This window comes from Triticum aestivum, chromosome 5D, assembly GCF_018294505.1.
Source record: "Triticum aestivum cultivar Chinese Spring chromosome 5D, IWGSC CS RefSeq v2.1, whole genome shotgun sequence".
NCBI lineage: Eukaryota > Viridiplantae > Streptophyta > Magnoliopsida > Poales > Poaceae > Triticum > Triticum aestivum.
The window spans coordinates 556,584,936-556,606,042 of record NC_057808.1 but is presented as its reverse complement, the minus strand read 5'-3'; the positions used below and the strand labels follow the sequence as shown (position 1 = coordinate 556,606,042).

The 21,107-nt window shown below is 46.1% G+C and overlaps 2 protein-coding genes across 5 annotated transcripts; one reads left to right on the top strand and one right to left on the bottom strand.

Annotated features, from left to right (window-relative positions):
* Positions 1 to 400: 400 nt before the first annotated feature.
* LOC123126201 (uncharacterized) lies at positions 401 to 2,470 on the top strand. Its single transcript, XM_044546579.1, has 3 exons — positions 401 to 550; positions 694 to 768; positions 1,171 to 2,470. Exons 2-3 carry the CDS (start codon positions 766 to 768, stop codon positions 2,320 to 2,322), a joined length of 1,155 nt encoding a protein of 384 aa, XP_044402514.1. The 5' UTR covers positions 401 to 550; positions 694 to 765; the 3' UTR covers positions 2,323 to 2,470.
* Positions 2,471 to 11,621: 9,151 nt separating this feature from the next.
* LOC123123840 (uncharacterized) lies at positions 11,622 to 16,286 on the bottom strand. 4 transcript variants are annotated; one of them, XR_006460869.1, is made up of 5 exons: positions 14,968 to 16,286; positions 14,734 to 14,880; positions 13,816 to 14,154; positions 12,823 to 12,919; positions 11,622 to 11,955 (listed from the first exon to the last, which is right to left on the bottom strand). XR_006460869.1 is itself a non-coding variant. In XM_044544475.1 (4 exons), the coding sequence occupies exons 1-3, from the start codon at positions 15,886 to 15,888 to the stop codon at positions 13,819 to 13,821; spliced, it is 1,404 nt and encodes a 467-aa protein (XP_044400410.1). In that variant the 5' UTR covers positions 15,889 to 16,286; the 3' UTR covers positions 11,732 to 12,919; positions 13,816 to 13,818. The 4 variants fall into 4 exon arrangements, 2 of the variants coding, with proteins under 2 accessions (XP_044400410.1, XP_044400408.1); XR_006460870.1 differs by having other exon boundaries at positions 11,732 to 12,710; XM_044544475.1 differs by having other exon boundaries at positions 11,732 to 12,919.
* Between the last annotated feature and the right edge of the window lie 4,821 nt (positions 16,287 to 21,107).

Below are 21,107 nucleotides of genomic sequence, written 5' to 3'. Positions count from 1 at the left end.
CTAAGTCTTAATAGATATTTCGCAGCAAGTCCTAAAAGATTATATGTGTGTTGTCTCCATCTCTTGTAGACGAACAAGACTGTCATATACTTTATTCACGCGCGCGCAACACACAAAGGGTTTATTGGAGTACTAGAGCCGTGGAGCTTATGGATTAGTGAAGTCGCCAACGAACGCTTCCTTGCCGGCCGATATGTTGCCTATCATTATGTAATACCGTATTATTATGTCCTGATAAGATTAGTATCCTGGCTAAGCAAAAATAAAATGACAAATCTGGTTTTGATGGCTCTTCTCTACCGACTCCTAGCTAGGGTCAGTGCGCTCTACATGCATGTCAACTTTGTTGCTAATCATTATATTGACCCCATTCGAAGCTTCGCATCTCCTTACTGGCAGTGTTGTTCCCGCGTGATTTGCTTTGGTATTTAACTGAAGAATGCACCTGTGTTCAAGCCTGCTACCGGCGGGCAGGTTCATATATAGCTCCATTCCGCCTTCAGCGAAGACAAGGGCCAGATAAGCTCTGTTTATCATCGTCAAGCAAAGGGTAAGAGCTGCGTACGTTTATCTTGGCCTCCTCTTCTCGTTCGTCCTTTTATTATTTCTTTTATGATTTTCGCTTTTTGTCGATAAAAACGATGATCAATTATAATGGAGTTTGACAAAATGAAACATTATCTGCTTCTACAGGAACTTAAGCAAGCTGTTTGCGGACCCAAACTTCACCAAGTTATCTCTGGTCGATTCTCGGTTTTCGTTCAGATGGTAAGCAGCCTAGCTCTCTCTAATTATATCCTTTGAACAGGCGGCATATACTTTTCCTTCCCCACTATTCCGGTTGAGTGAAACTTAATCAAGTCTCCAGTTTTGAAATTCCAAGCTTTTTTGCATAAGTTAAATGGTCTTTTTACAATATGATAAAGTTACATGTCAATTTCTCTGATGAACGAAACTTTATTAAGTGTCCAGTTTTGAAAATCCAAACTTTTTTGAATAAAGTTAAATCTATTTTTCAGTAGGATAAAGTTAAATGCTAATTTGTCTGCTGGGTGATTATAAATCTCTAGGCGTACATAATTGCACAACCATTGATCATTATTTATTTAAAATAATAATTTAGACGGCGACTTTCCATTCGATGTTCTGACTTCCCTTTATTTTATTTAGGCCGCTGAACTGATGAACCGTTCCCGTGGCTTGGCCGAAGGAGCTGTGGTCATGGTATGCCCAGTGCTTCTAGCACTGGCTCTTGACAAGGTCGACCTCAAAGTGTATGGACGCCCTGCTTTCTTCGCCATGCTTGCCATGGCAGGTATCACTTTAATAAGCGGAATCTGCCCCTTGCTCGTGTGCTGCTTCTCCAAGAGGTTCCCGAACATGGGTAACATCGAACCTGCCCCGGTGACCGCGAGCCTGGCAACCCTCTCATCTTCTTGCCTCCTCATCCTCGCCTGCTTCATCGCGCAGCTCGTTGTCTCCAAACAAGTTCTAATCGCCGTGGGCGTCCTATGTGGAGCCTTCATCCTAGTTCGAGCGGTCTCGTACTGCCTCGGCGGAAATGGTGACCCGTATTCACTGTATCTGCACAAGGTACTGGATGAATCGCATGAGTTCTTGACGGGCGTCACTGGAATCATCTTTCTGGGGCTTGAAGGTTTGGCACTGGAAGGTCATGAGAATCAGATGGTTCAGAAGGCCGGGCCTGTGGGCACCATCAGCTTCATAGTTTGCGCACTTGGTGTGTGCATGATGTACCTCGAGATGATCCCCCCTTTATACTTCGAGGAAAGGGGAGAGGGAGAGATTGTGTGTTTAACTCTGATGCTCGACAGCATCATGGCTGGTGGTACCTTCACGGTGTTGTTGGTTGTCATGTTTAAGCTCATGGGGCCTCCAGCCCTGATGCTCTTTGCTCCTCCAGTATTGATAATCGTCGAACTTGCGTATCAAGTTGCCGTCGATCGGAGATCCCTTCTCGCCGACCAAGCACCCGGAGTTGTCCAAGCGTCCACAACGGCTTCGTTGGAACTGACAAGAGTCACCTTCACTGGATTCTTGGCTGTGTCGATAACAACCATCCGCAACACTTCGTCCAGCATGTTGACCAGTTGTTTCCTACTATTTGCAGCATCGGCTATTGTGTTTGGTCTCACATGGAGGCTCCTGTCACAGACCCAGATAAGGAGCCGTCTGGCCCATCGTGCTTTATCAGATCTTGTTGCTTCCTCTGCCGACCTGGCTTCCTTGTGCACGCATTTCTGCATTGTAATTGCTACGATTCTATTCCTAGCAATGGCCGGGACAACCACAGAAAAATGATGCCAAGTAGTGAAGCACTATGTGTGATATTTCCTCCGACAAAATTTGTTAGTTGCACCTGCGCTCATGCGCTCTAACATGTTTGTTCTATATCTATAATATTGGGTTCAATTCTTTTTTTAAAATGCATACGATCAATTGGCTATCATTGAATGGTCTTCCAATCTGTCACATTCGTGTCTGACTTCCACATCTCCAATTTTTTACATGCTTCTTCGTACATCCACGGTTTCTATGTTATCCACGAATGTAAACTAATCCATCCCTAAATGTAAGTCTTATTTGGATTGCTTGCAAGGCAAACTTTCTTAAGTTTGATCAGGCCCCAATACAATTTACTTAAAAAAATTAGGAGAAGTATAAACATAATTTACATCCATGGCGCTAATAATGAATTTTGTGTTCTTTTAAAGGGGGGGTTGAAACTCCAGGCCTCTACACCATTGTCAGGCACACATCCATATTTTATTGTAGTTGATGTAAGGCAATGAGGCCAAAAACATCAACAACCAGAGTACATAACAATATAACATAGTCAATCACATTCGAACCATTACAAGATACGACGCCAACGATTAAGTCTGATTTCTTCCGCGACAACAACTCCAAGAAGGAATAAATGCCCTCGCCATCCACGTTCGGATATGACCTAGACAAGGATTTTCATCCTAGTTGTCGATACCAACCAGTGAACACCAGCACAACATGTAGACAACAAGATACGACGACAACGATTAAGTCTGATTTCTTCCACAACAACTCCAAGAAGGAATAAATGCCCTCACCTCACCGTATCCACATTCGGATATGACCAGACAAGGATTTTCATCCTAGTTGTCGATACCAACCAGTAAACACCAGCACAACAAGTGGACAACACATTCAACAAGGAGATGATACAAGTTCGTCATTACTATGCCCGATCAATAAATGCTAGGACAAGAGTTTTCACCCGGACATGAAATGGTGCTCCCGTCACCATCTTGATGATGGATCTTCCGATAGTCACAGGAAAAGGCACTAGTAGATTGGACGTCTTCCAACCTTACAATAATGAGTTCTGTGTTAAAAGACCCCAAAGCACTATTTGCAGAAGGTAAAGACCAAAAAGATAGAGAGAACAAAATATAGCTGATAACAAAGACCACTTAAATCCAAAAAAAATAAAGTTATGGCAAGGAACTGCTATGAGTACTCCCTTATGTAGCTCTTTAAGTATAGGGACGTTCTAAATATTATGCCGCTGGGCAAGAGGAAAGAGCAGACGGTTTACAATAGATTTCCCCTTTGATATATCGTTGTTTTGTCCATCATAATAGCATCGTGCTAATATACCGTTCCAGACATCTATTCCGCGAATAATCGTTGTCTAGGGAGTAGGCAATTCTTTGAACAACAGATAGGAGTTCGGCCTTTTATATTGACTAGTCAATGGGTACGTGCAATGCACGTTAAGTTGAAAGTATATTAAGTGCATGCGGATATTAAGTTAGATATTATTTGCGTGTTATTATGTCATTAGCATTATATTTGACATGCAATTAACTACACGCTAAACGTGTTCAGCGCTCGACATTGAAGCGGTTTAGGTCATTGGATTGACATACTTTGATGGCCGAGATTAATTGGATCTGTTCCTTTGGGTCTTTTTATATTAATATAGATAAAGGAGTAAATAGCTCTAAGCAAATGCCATATAAGATAGTTCCCCATCGTCAGCCCTCCTCTGTCGTTATATTGCCAGCTACCTCCTCTACCAGCTTCGCCCATGGGGTGTGCAGCAAGGACCTGATCTACTGGTCGGGACTTCCAAGGTCTCTGCTAGTAGTTGGCATGCATGCACGATAGTACCAGCTATGCTACTTCCATTACGAGTAGCCTTAAGGATGCATACATTTTATTCTTTCCCAATCAGTTGTGTAGGTCATAATTGAGCTGCCTCCATGAATGTATCCATGTACTCTCTTTGTTTCTTTTTAGTCTGCATATAAGGTTTGGTCAAAGTCAAGCTTTGTAAAGTTTGACTAACTTTATATTAAAAAATATAAACATTGACAATATGAAATCAACATTATCAGATGCACCACGAAATGTGTTTTCATACTATATAGTTTTAATATTATAGATGTTTATATTATTTTATATAAATTTGGTCAAACTTTGTGTAGTTTGACTTTAACCAAATTTTATATGCGGAGTAAATGAAACGGAGGGAGTACATAAAGAAGCTTCTAAGCGTAGGGAATGATGCACTGGCGTTAGCTGCCCCATTCATGATGGTTTTCCTTAATTTGCCTGTCTGCTCCAACCTCCAAAAGCACATGTCGTTGTCCCAATGTCTCCGGCGACTATATGCTTGAGAGCCAATCGACAGATGGCAAGGTATTACTAAATTCAAAATAAAAAAACTTGCGACGCGGTTGCTTCTATCAATGTATGAGTGAGTAGTTTATATGCACTTGGACTAGTGTGCACGAAATTAATATGCAGACGCGCAAAATGGACCAAATCAAGGGGAGCACGCGCATTCCTACGGATTACAAACTTGTACCGAAATTACGATGATGATTAATTCGACATAGATTAACAAAAATCACATCGAGGACTTGTCATCCAACTTGCAAACAAATAGCTGAAACTAGGAAATTTAATTTGTGTTTTCATCTTCCTATCGTGCATCTTGTGTTCTCTTGGGGCGCGTTTGGTTACCTCCATCGTTTTTCACCACTTTGCATACTTGTCCGAGTTGGGCCTGGATGAGCATATGCAGACTAAAAACCAACATCTGCATGTTGATTGGTTGCCTACATCCCCTCTAGTCTGAATGTGCTAAAACAAAAGGCATGCTGTTTGGTTGCAGACTTGTTTGAGGGGAAACACAGGTCCGGTTGTTTGGTTACATCCAGGACAGTTGTGTGGTGACCTCCTCCTCAATGTGGTGAGGTTACCAAAGGCACACATGAACTACTAAGAACTAAACTAGTAGCAATAGAACAATCTTAGACACAAACATAAGTCTTAACCACGCAGAACAAGTTTTAAACCAACATAGTACGATAAGTTCTAAACAAAACCGAAATCTTAAAGCAAGAACAACAAGGAACGGGCAACGGGAGCTTAGGCGGTCGCGGCGAAGGCATTGCCGTGCTCCTTGCATTTGGTGACCACCTCCACGCCTTCATCGTTCAAGACGATCACCTTCATGGTGTCGGGGGACAACAACTTGAACGTGAACATGTACCCGATCATGATCTGGTGGACGGCGGCGAAGGTGGCCCAACCCTGATCAAGGGTGACCCTGTCGTTGATCACCTTCACGGTCACCCTCCATATGCAGTCGGTGTTCGTCTTCAGCTTGAACTCTGTAGGGATGGCGGGGAAGTGCTTTGTGAAGTCCTGAGACAATGGCAGACTCTCCAGCTTTGGAGCAAGGATAACCTTGCAGAAGTGGTTTGGTCCTGCCTCCTGATGGAAGTGTTCATAGTTCATCCGCTTGGGGCTTGGGTGATCCTGCACCAGTACTTCGACCAATGGAGGCACAACCTCCTTGCCCTTCTCCAATGGTGGCACCACACCTCCTTGCCCTTGTCCATCTGCATTATGAACAACACGCAGTTCAATGGTCAGCATTGATTCATACCGGCCTAACGCTCCTATATTAACCCACCCCACTAACCAAGCACCGCACTCAAACCCCCTTTGTTTCACCACCTCTCCTCTTCCACCTCTCTGTTTCACCACCTCTCCCTCACCATGAACTCGAACTCCAACCCCAACCCTTTCCCTTGGGGCATTGGATGGAGGGCCTTCTTCCTTGGGTGCTCGCTCGATGCTCACTGGAGTAGCACATTCGGGTCGCCGACGGCGACGAGGTGCAGATGCTGTCCAGGGCGCTGGCGGCAGGCGACCGTGCAAGACCCATCGTTCTTGACGAAGACGATGAGGAAGAAAAGAAGATGACTACGCCCCCCCGCCCTCCCCCGGCCGCTCGAAACGACTCCAGGGTCGCCGTGGCTAGACAAGAAAGTTTGTTTCCCAATCCTCACCCCCGATGTAGTCAAAAAGTAACCTATGAACCCTTGTAGACGTAGATGCAGAATCGATTTATGGCAATCCTCCACCCCCGATGTGTTCAATCCCCTCCCTAACTCTTCAACCGCGTGCTCTAATCTAATCTAGCCCGAGTCGAAAGGACTGAATGTACAGAGAGGACGAGGTCTTACCGCCATGGCCGATGCGCTCCGGTGGAGGTGGAGTCGCTCCGGTGGTCGCCGCCGCCGTCTTGGATCGCTTCGCACTAGAGCTCAGGTTGTCGCCGCCGCCGGTGTGAGTGGGGAAGAGGGGAGAGCGGTGAAGAAGGGGGGTGAGGGTAATTTATGACGACGCGTCTGGAAACAACACGACGTCTCGGGACTGCACCCACGCGTGCAACCACCGACGCCCGCGTGCCCAGGGTTGCGCCGCATGGGCCTGGCTCCACAAAACCGGTCGATTTGAGCGTTCCTCTGGATGCAGACCCAGAGGTGCTTTAATATTCGTGCTATGTAGGCCCAACAGTGTATCCGGGTAACCAAACAGGCTTTTTTTCTTCCCGCACAGGTCTGCTGAGGTATATGCAGCCTACCAAACACGTCCTTGGCTCGTCCCTTGAATCTTCTCCACAAAAACTATAATAAAGTATAAAACAAAAGGACGGCTTCCGTTGCCCCTGGATTTGGACAAAGCCAAGATACATACCTGAATCATCACGACATATCGCACTAACTGAACCTGACTGGTTGTCCCTGGACAGACCCCATCAACATTCAATTTGACAAACCCTTGAGGAGGAGGAATCAATGTCTTCCCACGTGCTAGTTGCTGCCTTCCCACTCGAAGCTGAGGTTTGACTAGCTGTAAAACTTCAAGTCTGATAAGGAGTCTGATATTCTCCTTCATGGATTACGCCGAGATGAACATATGGGCCAGAGTGTAATAACCAGCTTGGTGAACCCCACATGTGATAAATAATCCCTCATGGAGAATATCCAATTTTTGCATTGTGTTCAGCAGCTTAGTGTGTACTCCACCAATTCTGAATCGGACAGTTCCCATACACATCGTGTCGTTGTACATTGAATTAGGGAATGCATCCATGAGTCAGCGGCTCCACAAATAGCACAATAGGAGGAGGAAGCCATGTTCTTTCATTCAGTTTATCAGCCGTGGGTAGTGGTGAGAGCACTGGGCTAATCTCCAAAGGAAGACTTTCAGTTTTGAGGGAACCTTAACCTGCCACAATTTGGTCCATGCCTTTTGTTCCCTATTGCCCTCCGAAACACCACTTTGGCCCTCAAGCCATGCCTCCTGGTTCAGCTTGGTCGTGATTAGCATTCTATAGGCCGAGCGGACTGTGAACTCTCCTTTCTTTTCATTTGTCCAGGCCCAGAAATCTGATATGTGTCTGGTGCACAACGGAATATTTAGTATCAGCTCAGCATCCATTGGCAGAAAGAGTTCACAAACCCTATCTTGTTTCCACCTAGCAGAACTTCCATAGATTAACTCGCTGACAGCTTGGGGTTGATTGGAAGATAAGCATGCAAGGGGGTGCATAGAATAAGCACGCTGATCAAGGAAACCAGATGTGGGAAAATATCTAGCTCAAAAATAAATTGCACTCAAAGTGTCCGGCTCTTGCAGGATACGCCAAGCTTGTCTTTCAAGTAGTGCTGAGTTGAACAGTTTGATGTCTCTCAACCGAAGGCCACCCGCAACAAGTTGTTCTCCCTCAACGCTTACTACCCCACCAAAACTTTCGAATAAACAAGGATGGCTTCTGCAACTGACTTAATCAACGCCTCTTTCCCTCCTGATGACAATTTATTTCCATCCAGCCCCTCACCTAGTTCCAGGCTACTTGAAAGCACCATTCTTGCAGTTTCCAACATGAGTAGGCATGCCCAAGTATTTCTCTGACAGGCATTCATTGGAGACATTAAGGATGGCCTTGACCTCATCATTTATCATTTGGGAGAAGCCCTGCATTGGGCTAACCTCCAAAGGAAGACTGTTAGTTATGTGGCAACAAACTCACAGTATGAGATAGGCCCACCCAGCCTGTGAAAATGGAATTCAGGCCCTTATCCAACATTGTCAATAGAAAGTCGTCCCAAAGACATACAACATAATCCGGATTGTTCAACATCAAGACTTTAATGCGGTATTTTCTCCAGTCCAAATGTCAGTGTTGAAACAAAGACAGAGGGAGTATGACGGAAGCTCGTTCTGATCGATACTTGGAATTACCAGCAATGGTTGGAATTGATAGAAGTGATAGTTTCGTTCACCTGTTAGAAAGGGTTATAAACATATTAAAGGGGTGGAAAGAAAATTTTCTCTCCATGGGAGGGAAATTCAGTGTATCCCTGTTTTTGCTATGTTTGTTTTAAAAATTCCAAAGAAGCTATGTAGGAAATAACTGATGCCATGTCGGGATTCTGGTGGGGAGATACAGAGGAACAGGAAAAGGATGCACTGGTTCGCTTGGTGGCGTATGTGCATACCAAAAAAAATAAAGGAGAAACGGGAGTTAGAGATATGCACGCTTCTAATCTGTCTATGCTTGCAAAACAGAGTTGTGAGGCTAATCACTAATCCGGAGACACTGTGCACGCGTATTGCACGCCAAGTATTTCCCTCATGGAAACCTTTTGAAAGCAGGACCAGAGAAGGGATCATCCTTTACACGGCAACGTATTGTGGCTGGGCTTTGGGTGTTTGCAAGGGGTCATATTTGCCGAGGTGGCAGTGGAAGCAAATTAACATATGGGCGGCTTGTTGGGTACCTTGCAGCCCTTCTAGGAAAGTTCTAACACTGGCAGGCGGTATTTTGCATACAACTGTTGATGAATTGATTGCCCCAGCTACTGGTAACTGGGATGAGGTTTTAATCAGAGACATTTTCAACCACACCGTTGTGATGAGAATTCTCAAAATTGCTCTAAGTGAACACCTGACAGAAGATTTTATAGCTTGGCACAAAAATAAAATTTTCTGTTTCTCGGTGAGGTCTGCACATTATGTGAAATGGGACCACGAGTAGGGAAATCAAATAACAAGACAAGATGGGCAAGGCTCAGTTGGCCTAAACCCGGTTTGGGTGATTCTCTGGAAGCTGCATATCCTGAGCAAAGTAAAAAATATACATATGGTGTGCACTCCTTGGGGTGATCCCAGGTCTTTGGTGTCTTGGCAAGTCGGCATATTAAGACAAGTGCCCAATGCCCGGTCTGTGAGTGGGGGGCGAAAGCCATTCATCATCTTATGTTCACGTGTAGAAGACTGTGAGAGGTATGGAGAAGCCTTGGACTAGATGAGGTAATTGACAAAGCACTCATTGTTGACCGATCTGGTTCTGTAGCTTTGGAGGAAATTCTTCATAGTCCGACGAAAAAATCGCCGGTACTTGGCCTGTTGGGCCCGCAAGAATCCATTGCAGTAGCGGTGTGGTATATTTGGTGGCAGAGGAGACAATTGGTGAAGGGAGAACGAGTGCAAAGTCTGATGGTTACTGCCTTCACTATCCAGGCTATCACATCAAACTTTGTTCATGCTGTTCCTGGTTCACAGCCGCATGAAAATATCATGGACGCTATTTTCTTTGAAAATGGGTCAGGGGCAGCAGCAGCGGTTTTGCTCGCTCCAGGGAGGCCTCGGTTTCAAGGATTTCAGGCTGCTTAATCAAGCTTTACTCGCAAGACAGGCATGGCGGATTCTTACAATGCCAGATACTTTATGTGCCAGATTACTTAAAGCCAAATATTTCCTAATGGGCGTTTTGAGAATACAGTGTTCAGTGGCAACCCATCATCAACATGGCAGGCAATCAGCTATGGACGTGAGCTCCTCAAAAAGGGTCTAGTATGGAGAATTTGTAATAGCCAGAATGTTTGGATTTAGCGAGAGAGATGCATCGCGCGGGAACCGATAGGAGGCTTAATATCAATGAAGGGGAGATGTCTACTTCGGTGGGTTTCTGAACTGTTAAATCACAATGGTACTTGGGATACTGAAATTCTGAGCCATTTCTTCCTGCCGGTTGATATTGTTGAGATCATGAAGATATATACGGCCCTGTTTGAGAATAGGAAATGACTTCATTGGATGGGAGCCCAAGAGAAGTGGGCAGTTCTCGGTACGTTCAGGTTATCAGTTAGTTTTCAATGAAAATCACAATTCAGCAACCTTGTCCACAAGCAATAGTCCAGAGGGTCGTCGAAATGGTCAGCAGGCGATATGGTCCTGCCCAGCGCCACCCAAGGTATTAGGTTTCTCCAGGAGACTAGCGACTGATACTCTAGCAACCTGGGTTAACAAGAACAAGCGCACTATGGAGCCTACAGATATTTGCCTGGTTTGTGATGTTGAGCTGGAGGACTCCTTTCATGTGTTCTGGAGATGCCCTAATGCTAAGCGACTTTGGAAGAAGATGTCCAGATTATGGGACCTGCCAGATGAGAGAACTCTAAAGCCAACGGAGCGTGAATGGTTCTTGCAGTGGATTTGTCAATTGCACGAATAACGATGCTGTTATGGCGTATATGGCATGTCAGGAATGAAGTAGTTCATTTCAAGCCTGCACGACCAGTGCATGTGTGCTAGATTCCTTGATAGCTATTTGACATCCCTCCATGCTATTGCTACACATGATCAGGATCCTATAAAGGGAAGAGGAATACCAGTACATCAGGTCAAGCACCATGTCAGTACATGTGGTAAGGATCCTCCTAATTTGCCCTGGACGTTTCCATCTTTGGGCCGTTTAAAGCTCAGTATAGATAGATCTTTCACTGATGGAATTGGTGGAGCTGGAATGGTACTTCGTGATCATTTGGGAAGTATCATCTTCTTCTTGCAGACATCTGCCCTTTTGCTATGACGCGCTTGAAGCTGAACTCCGAGCTATCATGGAAGGTTTGATGCTCTCACTGCAATGGAGTACATTAACAATTGATATTGAATCAGATTATCTGCAGGGTGTTTCTATGGTGCAGAGTAAAGACAGCAACAGATCGAGATATGCCTCAGTTGTGTTGGAGATCAAGGGATATATGAAGGAACGGAATTTTTGGATTACTCATATCCGTTGTAGCCAAAATACTGCTAGTCACTATATGGCAAATTTTGGTAGGACTAGTGGTCGTACGGCTCTCGCTTGGTTCCTGGCCAGAGGACGTCGTGAACGTTTGTGAACTTGATTGCAGTATTTGAGTAATACAAGAGAGAAAATAATATCACCACCGTGAGAGAAAATAATATACTAGTCAATTGATCCCTTGCAAGAGTCTTTGTAAGATTGTGCAATGATTCAGATTTGTGCATGCATCATAATATGACACGTATAGAAGCAATCATGGGAAATAATATATGACATGAATGGTGAAAACTCAGAGCTCCACCGATAAAGCTATTTCAACTAACAGTTGGTGTCAGTTACACGAAGAATAAGTCAATTCATGGAGACATTGCACGCACATAATAACAGGAAAATACATAAAACAAGTACCAGTTGGCATGTTTGTCTCACAGACTCACACTGCAGGCTGTCTTGATAATCATCCGTATCGGCAACTGTGCACGGCTGAGTCAAGACTGCGCAGTAAACTAACAGCTTAATCAGACACTGCTAGCTAAGATAAAAGCAAAAAAAATGGTTCTTAAATAAATCTGGACAGATCCTGGTCCAATTTCTGAAAGAGGAATCAACCAGTTTATGCAGGATTTGTTCCAGATGATAGAATAGGAAGACTAGGAAAAATATATTGCCGAGTTGGACCAGATTGTACATTTGTTTTAGTTTGCACAAGAATTTTGACTGACAGCCGGATTGTACAAGACTAGGAAAACATATTGCAGAGTTGGACCAGATTTAAGATCTAACATATCAGGGTAACCTACCATGCTATATAACATGTGGCTGACTAATATGGCATATCTCTGATTGTCGACTAGAGTAAAAGAAAAATATGTCTAGTATCAAAAGTTAATGACCAGACTTGCATAGTATGCAAATTTAGAAATAAAACTGAACTCAACCAAACTTTGGCGCTAAGATGGAACCTTACTTCTACTCTTAGCCATACAGATGTATCAGGAAAGTGTGCCTCTGTTATAAGAGGTGGATATCTGTACAACAAAGGCATTTTCATAATTTTTCTGCTGCTGCATACCTTGCTTCATTTTGGTCTCCATATTTCTAACACTATCTCTATCAGGTGATTTTCCAGTATTACTTGCGGCCACTTTCTACTATTTCAGGTTTCCCGAAGTACAATTCTGGAAGAGAATGACTCGAGAATTTGAACACAACCCTCCAAGAAGTGCCCAGACCAGCATGCAGTAGACAACTAGAAAAGCAGTGTTCAAATATATTACCCACACTGTAACGTAAAGTCCACACTAAATTCATGGATACATTGCATCCACATCTAATAACAAGAAAATACATAAAACAAGTACCAGTCGGCATGCTTGTCTCACAGACCCACACTGCAGTCTGTCTTCATGATCTTTATAATCATCCGCATCTGCAGCTGTGCATGGCTCAGTCAAGACTCTAGCAAATTAACAGCTTAATCAGACACGGCCAGCCAAGATAAAAGCAAAAGAAAAATGGTTCTTAAATAAATTTGGACAGATCCCAGTCCAATTTTGGAAAGAGGAATCAGCCAGTTTATGCACAATTTGTTCCAGATAATGGAATAGGAAGAGAGCAACTTTCCTAACCACTTTATACTTAACATATTCTTTGATTAAATTCCAAATCTACAACACAAATGTGGAAACAACGATAGTTTGTTCTACCCCGCTGGAGTAAGAGTGCACGTCGAAAGAGAAGCACAAAACTTCGGTTCAAACAGGGAATCACCTTCCGCCTCCAGACCGGAGTTTCAACGCCACTATTCATTCCTCGTTTTCCAAGCAGCATCAGCAAGCTTCGACCGTCGCTATAGGAGGACAAAAGCTTGTGGTTGCAACCATGGGCTTGGGCCACCAAATTCTTATTCGACTTTCTACATTGGTCAATTTGTCACGCACAAATTTCCTTTTCTTTTTGACCCTCCTTTGGCCACGACCAAAAAACAATAACAAGAAGGAAAATGGAACACCATTTCCCAGACACCAAATTCGCTATCATCAAACGAGCTGTTTGCTATGCAAAAGAGATGCTAAAAACATAATCTCTATCAGCGTATTTTACTGTTTTTCATCTGGTACCATTTTCTACTATCCCAAAGTCACATTTTGAAAAGAGAATGCCTCACAAATTTGAATCAAACCCTCCAGGAGGTGCACAGATCAGCAATTTGAAAAGCAGTGCACAAATAATACTACCCACGCTGTAATGTAAAGTCGACACCAATAAGTATTTTTTAAACCAATATCCATCATCGCTCTAGCAGAAGCCATGAGCACTTATTTCATGAGATTATTATCATTTCTTGGCCATACCCATCAACAAATTATTATCTTCGCAGACGAGGAAGATTCAAGTGTGAGTCGCTCCTTAATCTGACGCCTGCTAGCTTCATCCACCTGGGATCTCCTCGGGTCAATGGCATTGCACTCCTTGCATGGGTCCTCACCATGAAGCTCGATTCTCTTCAACCTCACAACATGTGCCATGACTAGCCTTATATAGTTTGTCACCTTGACCTCCTCCTCGAACCCTAACATCATCAGCAACTTCAAGTTAAGATGCTTCAGATCCTTCGATGGCTCCCACACCACATTCGTCTTTTCGGCAGTATCGTAAAGCTTTTTGCCACATGCATGTCGAGTTCGAGATAACTTCATGCATGGACATAGAAAATAGATAACACATGTTAATTAAACTTGCCACCAACCAATGCAGGACAATGTAAACAACAACTGCAATTAAATATTTTGACCACTTAAAAAGTTTCAAAGCACTCAATACTAATATTTAAATCTAGCCCCCCGTGGAGTTTTTGGATGAATTTGCATGAACTGAATCTTACGTAAAGTAAGATGCATAAATATGCTTCTGGGATTCCTATGAAACTACAGCTATATATTCCTCCTATGCTGCTCACCGGTTTATTTATTTCTTTCAACCAACATACTTTGTAATAAATAATTTTAATGAAAAGGGATATGTGCATCTTTCCTCCTTGCCAAAAAGAAAACAAGGAGAGAATTTTGGAGAACTCTAAAACAAGGTACTACAATCCAGCAGATTTTTTTTTTGTATTGCACGGACATTGTCTTACTGCAAAATTAAAATGAGGACTGTACACACTACTTCTAACATTCGTGGTAGATTAGAAAATCAGATCAATTTCCTGCTATATTGTTAATGCTGAATATTCCAGTAACATGTCATTCTAGAATGAGTCACATCCATACCTTGAAATTCCGTAGGGCAGGTGCAGCTTCTAGGATAAACAGGGTCCAGCTCAGATCACACTCAGGGAAGATACCAAAAAGATACATGTCGGTCAGGTTTCTGAATATAGCAGTGAGCCGCTTCGGCTGCTCCGGCTGAATCCAAATCTGCAACATGAAGAACACAAAATACACAGCTGAAATTGGTAGAATAGAAGAGCGGGTGATGTGTAAATGCACGGAAATTAACTTTACCGTTTGGCTGAAGAAATTGAGATTCAGTTTTGACAGATTCCTGGAACTCCTTGAAAGGCACTCACTCAACATGAATGGCGCTTGCGACACCTTGGCAAGATAACCAAGGTTCACATGGCAAAGCTGGGGAACGTCGCCGAAGCGCACTGGAGGGTTCTCGTAGTGCCGAGAACAGCACAGTACTGTCCTGAGCTCGGGGACGGAGATGAGTTCGATCCGTTCACAACGAAAACGGATGCAGTCGAGCCTCCGAAGCCCCGAGCATGGGGTATCAATCCTGAGCGCCGACCGCTGATCAACCAGTCTGCAGGAACTCAGGGTGAGGTGCTTGAGCTTATTGCAAGCGTTAATAAGTTCGGTGACGTCGGAATGTCCAAACACAAGGTTCTTGAGTGTAAGCCTCGTGAGCCACCAGAAGGCGACCGGGTAGGCCTGGGAGAAGGACATGAACTGCTGCCCGAATTCAGCAAGCAGGCTGGCGTTGCTCCCTCGCGGCGGGGATATGGAGAACTCAAGGCATTCGGTCTTGCCGTAGCTCACAGCGTCCTCGACGGTGCGGCCTATGGCGCTCAGGTGAGGGGGTGACATGTAAAAGCTGAGGATGAGGGCTTTGATGGGAATGATGGCAGCACTGCCGCCCTCGCCCTCGGCCAGAGGAACCACCAGAGAGAGCAACCTCTGTGCCGCGCCCGTGAAAGCGTCCATGACCTCGAGCGGCGTGGCGCCTTGGAAGTGACCGACCTCGAGGTGCAGGCGCGATAGCCGGTAGGGGAGGTGACGCCACCGCGACGAGAGTGCACTGGCGCGGACCGCCTCGCGCAGGTCGAGGCGCTCGAGGATTCCGACGAGGAGGTCGTCGGTGAGCGCGCTGATTCGATCCTCGTCCCGGCCGACATTGAGCTTGTGCGGCGGCGACTCCATGGCCGGGATTAGGAGGCCGATTTGTTGGTTGAAACCCTAGATAGAAGTAGGACCGACCGCTGAGATGCGGCCCAGGCCCAGGCGGCGGCGCCCTGCTCGCAGGACGCGGCTCCTCATCACCCCTCCCGCGGGTGGTGGTGGATCTGGATCCGCCGCGCGGTAGCTCGATGGATCCGGCGGTCCTGCCTCCTCCTCGATCCCCTCCGCCTCCGGCGTGTTGCTGCTAGCCGATGAGATGCATAGTTAGCTTCGATTTGGTGGCTGATTAGATGGTGGATGTGTCGGATTGGAGTGGATTTGCGAGTGGATTGGAGCGCTCGAGAGTGGGGATCGACAGAGACGGAGGAGAAGAAGAAGCCTCGTGATGTGCCGTGCTGTGCTGGAGAAAGAAGACAGTCACCTTCCAAATATAGTTTGGAGTACTCACACTCGTGTGCTAATGCCTATCACTTTTCAGTAGGTGAATTTTCACTCTCACCCAAATACTCCTATGTGAAGTTTTAGATTCATCTTAGATCAAATTAACACTAAAACTTGCCATCGCGCACGTGCAACAAGAAACCCTAACCTCGCTGCCTCAAGGAGACGGCAGGAATCCACGCCAGAGCTCCGTCGAATACGTCCCAATCGACAAACTCGAGGAGGATCGGAGAGCCCAGAAAAAAACTCGAAGACGAAGCGTTGCCAACTGCCCCAGCGCTACAGCTACGAGGACTAAAAATAACCTAACCTAAACTACTAGCCCGAGTGAAGCCACCGGGATTTCCCTCCCCGCCACCGGCCCCTGAAGCGGCAGAGAGAGGGGGGGGCGAAGTCTGAAGGAGAAAGTTTACCCTAGCCGCCATGGGGAAGGGGAGAAAACTCTTGAAGATTGATATGGGCTCACGTACTGTCTAAGAGCATCTTCAACTGGATTGACATGTCTTCCCTTTGGGGACATCCGATAAAATTGGAACAAAGTTGGATTGACGTGCCGACGAAAACCCCGTTTGTCCTCGAACGCAACTACACCCTCCATTTGACCGTCCCACTTGTCCATAAATTGCATATCATTGATAGGGATAGAGAGAGAGAAAGGAAAGAGAGAAAAACAGAAGAAGAAAAGGAAGTGATCCGGGATTTGGGGATTTGCGAACAACCCGGGCATATGGATACAATTTGAAGGGTCCAGCTGTATGCATTTTTCTTTCTCTCTTTTCTTCGGGTTGTTCGTCCAGGCATATGAGGAAGAAATGAGAGGTCTTATTGAAGATGTTCTAAGTAACTCACGTACACCGGTACCCCATCTGTGAGACATAATATGACACCACGTGTGTTGAGTGCTAAATATTATCCGGATGAGAATATTTTGAAGGCTGGACTGTTAGAAATATGCCCTAGAGGCAATAATAAATTGGTTATTATTATATTTCCTTGTTCATGATAATCGTTTATTATCCATGCTAAAATTGTATTGATAGGAAACTCAGATACATGTGTGGATACATAGACAACACCATGTCCCTAGTAAGCCTCTAGTTGACTAGCTCGTTCATCAATAGATGGTTACGGTTTCCTGACCATGGACATTGGATATCGTTGATAACGGGATCACATCATTAGGAGAATGATGTGATGGACAAGACCCAATCCTAAGCCTAGCACAAGATCGTGTAGTTCGTTTGCTAAGAGCTTTTCTAATGTCAAGTATCATTTCCTTAGACCATGAGATTATGCAACTCCCGGATACCGTAGGAATGCTTTGGGTGTACCAAACGTCACAACGTAACTGGATGGCTATAAAGGTGCACTACAGGTATCTCCGAAAGTGTCTGTTGGGTTGGCACGAATCGAGACTGGGATTTGTCACTCCGTGTAAACGGAGAGGTATCTCTGGGCCCACTCGGTAGGACATCATCATAATGTGCACAATGTGACCAAGGAGTTGATCACGGGATGATGTGCTACGGAACGAGTAAAGAGACTTGCCGGTAACAAGATTGAACAAGGTATCAGGATACCGACGATCGAATCTCGGGCAAGTAACATACCGATTGACAAAGGGAATTGTATACGGGATTGATTGAATCCCCGACATCGTGGTTCATCCGATGAGATCATCGTGGAACATGTGGGAACCAACATGGGTATCCAGATCCCGCTATTGGTTATTCACCGGAGAACGTCTCGGTCATGTCTACATGGTTCCCGAACCCGTAGGGTCTACACACTTAAGGTTCGATGACGCTAGGGTTATAGGGAATAGATATACGTGGTTACCAAATGTTGTTCGGAGTCCCCGATGAGATCCCGGACGTCACGAGGAGTTCCAGAATGGTCCGGAGGTAAAGATTTATATATGGGAAGTCCTGTTTTGGTCACCGGAAAAGTTTCGGGTGCTATCGGTAACGTACGGGGACCACCGGGAGGGTCCCGGGGGTCCACCAGGTGGGGCCACCGGCCCCAGAGGGCTGCGTGGGCCAAGTGTGGGAAGGGACCAGCCCCTAGGTGGGTTGGTGCGCCTCCCACAAGGGCCCCAAGGCGCAGGGAAGGGGGGAAAGGGGAAACCCTAGGCTCAGATGGGCCTAAGGCCCACCTAGTGGTGCGCCCCCCTCTCTCCCCCTTGGCCGCCCCTCCAAGTCCCATCTAGGGCTGGCCTCACCCCTTGGGGGGAACCCTAGATGGGGGCGCAGCCCCTCCCCCTCCCCTATATATAGTGGGGGTTTTGGGGCTGCCATGGACATGAGACTTCCTCTCTCTTTGGCGCAGCCCTACTCCTCTCCCTCCTCGTCTTTCGCAGTGCTTGGCGAAGCCCTGCTGGAGTGCCACGCTCCTCCATCACCACCATGCCGTTGTGTTGCTGCTGGACGGAGTCTTCCCCAACCTCTCCCTCTCTCCTTGCTGGATCAAGGCGTGGGAGACGTCACCGGGCTGCACGTGTGTTGAACGCGGAGGCGCCGTGGTTCGGCGCTTAGATCGGAACCAACCGCGATCTGAATCGCTACGAGTACGACTCCTTCATCCGCGTTCTTGCAACGCTTCCGCTTAGCGATCTACAATGGTATGTAGATGCACTCCCCTTCCCCTCGTTGCTAGATTACTCCATAGATTGATCTTGGTGATGCGTAGAAAATTTGGAATTTCTGCTACGTTCCCCAACATGGACCAAATAAGCTCCTCATACAAGTGTTGTCTCTGGAATTCAAACTTGTAATAGGGTCTGTATTATGACGAGTGTGTACCAGTTCTAAAGTCAATATTTGGAACGATTCTTGGATACCTTCCAGTCCAAACTGAATGGTAATCAGTCCAAGAGGGATTTTTATGATGTCTAAGGTGAGGAGTTGATTGATCCAATTCCTGGCTTATGGGATGGAGCTCTTATTCAGGATGTATTCTCACCAGTGGATCTTCAACGTATACTCCAAATGTCGTTTAATGTGCAAGTGATAGAAGATTTTTGTGGCCTCGAATTATACCCGCCCTGGTACATTTTCAATTCGGTATGCATACCACAAGGAACAAGAGCATCAATATGGGTACAGAATAAACACAATATAAGGACAAGGTAGTGTGTCATTAAACCCAATTTGAAAATATATTTGGCATCTACATGCACCAGGGAAAGTCAATATTTTCGTCTAGAAGGTGCTAAGCTTGAAGTGTTTCTGTTGGGTAACGTAGCAATAATTCAAAATTTTCCTACGTGTTACCAAGATCAATCTAGGAGATGCTAGCAACGAGAGAGAGGGAGTGCATCTTCATACCCTTGAAGATCGCTAAGCGGAAGCGTTACAAGAACGCGGTTGATGGAGTCGTACTCGCGGCGATTCAAATCGCGGAAGATCCGATCTAGCGCCGAACGGACGGCGCCTCCGCGTTCAACACACGTACAGCCCGGGGACGTCTCCTCCTTCTTGATCCAGCAAGGGGAGAGGAGAAGTTGAGGGAGAACTCCAGCAGCACGACGGCATGGTGGCAATGGAGCACGTGGTTCTCCGGCAGGGCTTCGCCAAGCACTACGGAGGAGGAGGAGATGTATGAGGAGGAAGGGGGCTGCGCCAGGCTAGGGGTGTGGCTGCCCTCTCTCTCCCTCACTATATATAGGGGAAGGGGGGTGGAGGAGGCGCCCTAGGGTTCCCTAGGGGAGGGGCGGCGGCCACAGGGGAAACCCTAGATGGGTTTGGGCGCCCTCACCCCTGGGAAACTTGCCCCCCAAGCCGGGAGGGGTGGCTGCCCTAGGGGAGGCGCCCCCACCTCTCCACGTTACGTGAGAGGGGTTGGGAGGGGCGCACAGCCCCTTAGTGGGCTGGTGTGCCCCCTCCCCTTGGCCCATAAGGCCCCCCAACGCTTGTCGGGGCCTCCGAAACCCCTTTCGGACATGCTGGCCATAGCCTGGTACCCCCGGAACAATTCCGGACTCCAATAACCTTCGTCCAATATACCGATCTTCACCTCCGGACCATTCCGGAGCTCCTCGTCATGTCCGGGATCTCATACGGGACTCCGAACAACCTTCGGCAACCACATACTATTTCCCATAACAACTCTAGCGTCACCGAACCTTAAGTGTGTAGACCCTACGGGTTCGGGAACCATGCAGACATGACCGAGACGTTCTCCGGCCAATAACCAACAGCGGGATCTGGATACCCATGTTGGCTCCCACATGTTCCACGATGATCTCATCGGATGAACCATGATGTCGGGGATTCAATCAATCCCGTATACAATTCTCTTTATCTATCGGTATGTTACTTGCCCGAGATTCGATCGTCGATATCCCAATACCTCGTTCAATCTCGTTACCGGCAAGTCTCTTTACTCGTTCCGTAACGCATGATCCCGTGGTTAACTCCTTAGTCACATTGAGCTCATTATGATGATGCATTACCGAGTGGGCCCAGAGATACCTCTCCGTCATACGGAGTGACAAATCCCAGTCTCGATTCGTGCCAACCCAACAGACACTTTCGGAGATACCTGTAGTGCACCTTTATAGCCACCCAGTTACGTTGTGACGTTTGGTACACCCAAAGCATTCCTACGGTATCCGGGAGTTGCACAATCTCATGGTCTAAGGAAACGATACTTGACATTAGAAAAGCTCTTAGCAAACGAACTACACGATCTTGTGCTATGCTTAGGATTGGGTCTTGTCCATCACATCATTCTCCTAATGATGCGATCCCATTATCAATGACATCCAATGTCCATGGTCAGGAAACCATAACCATCTA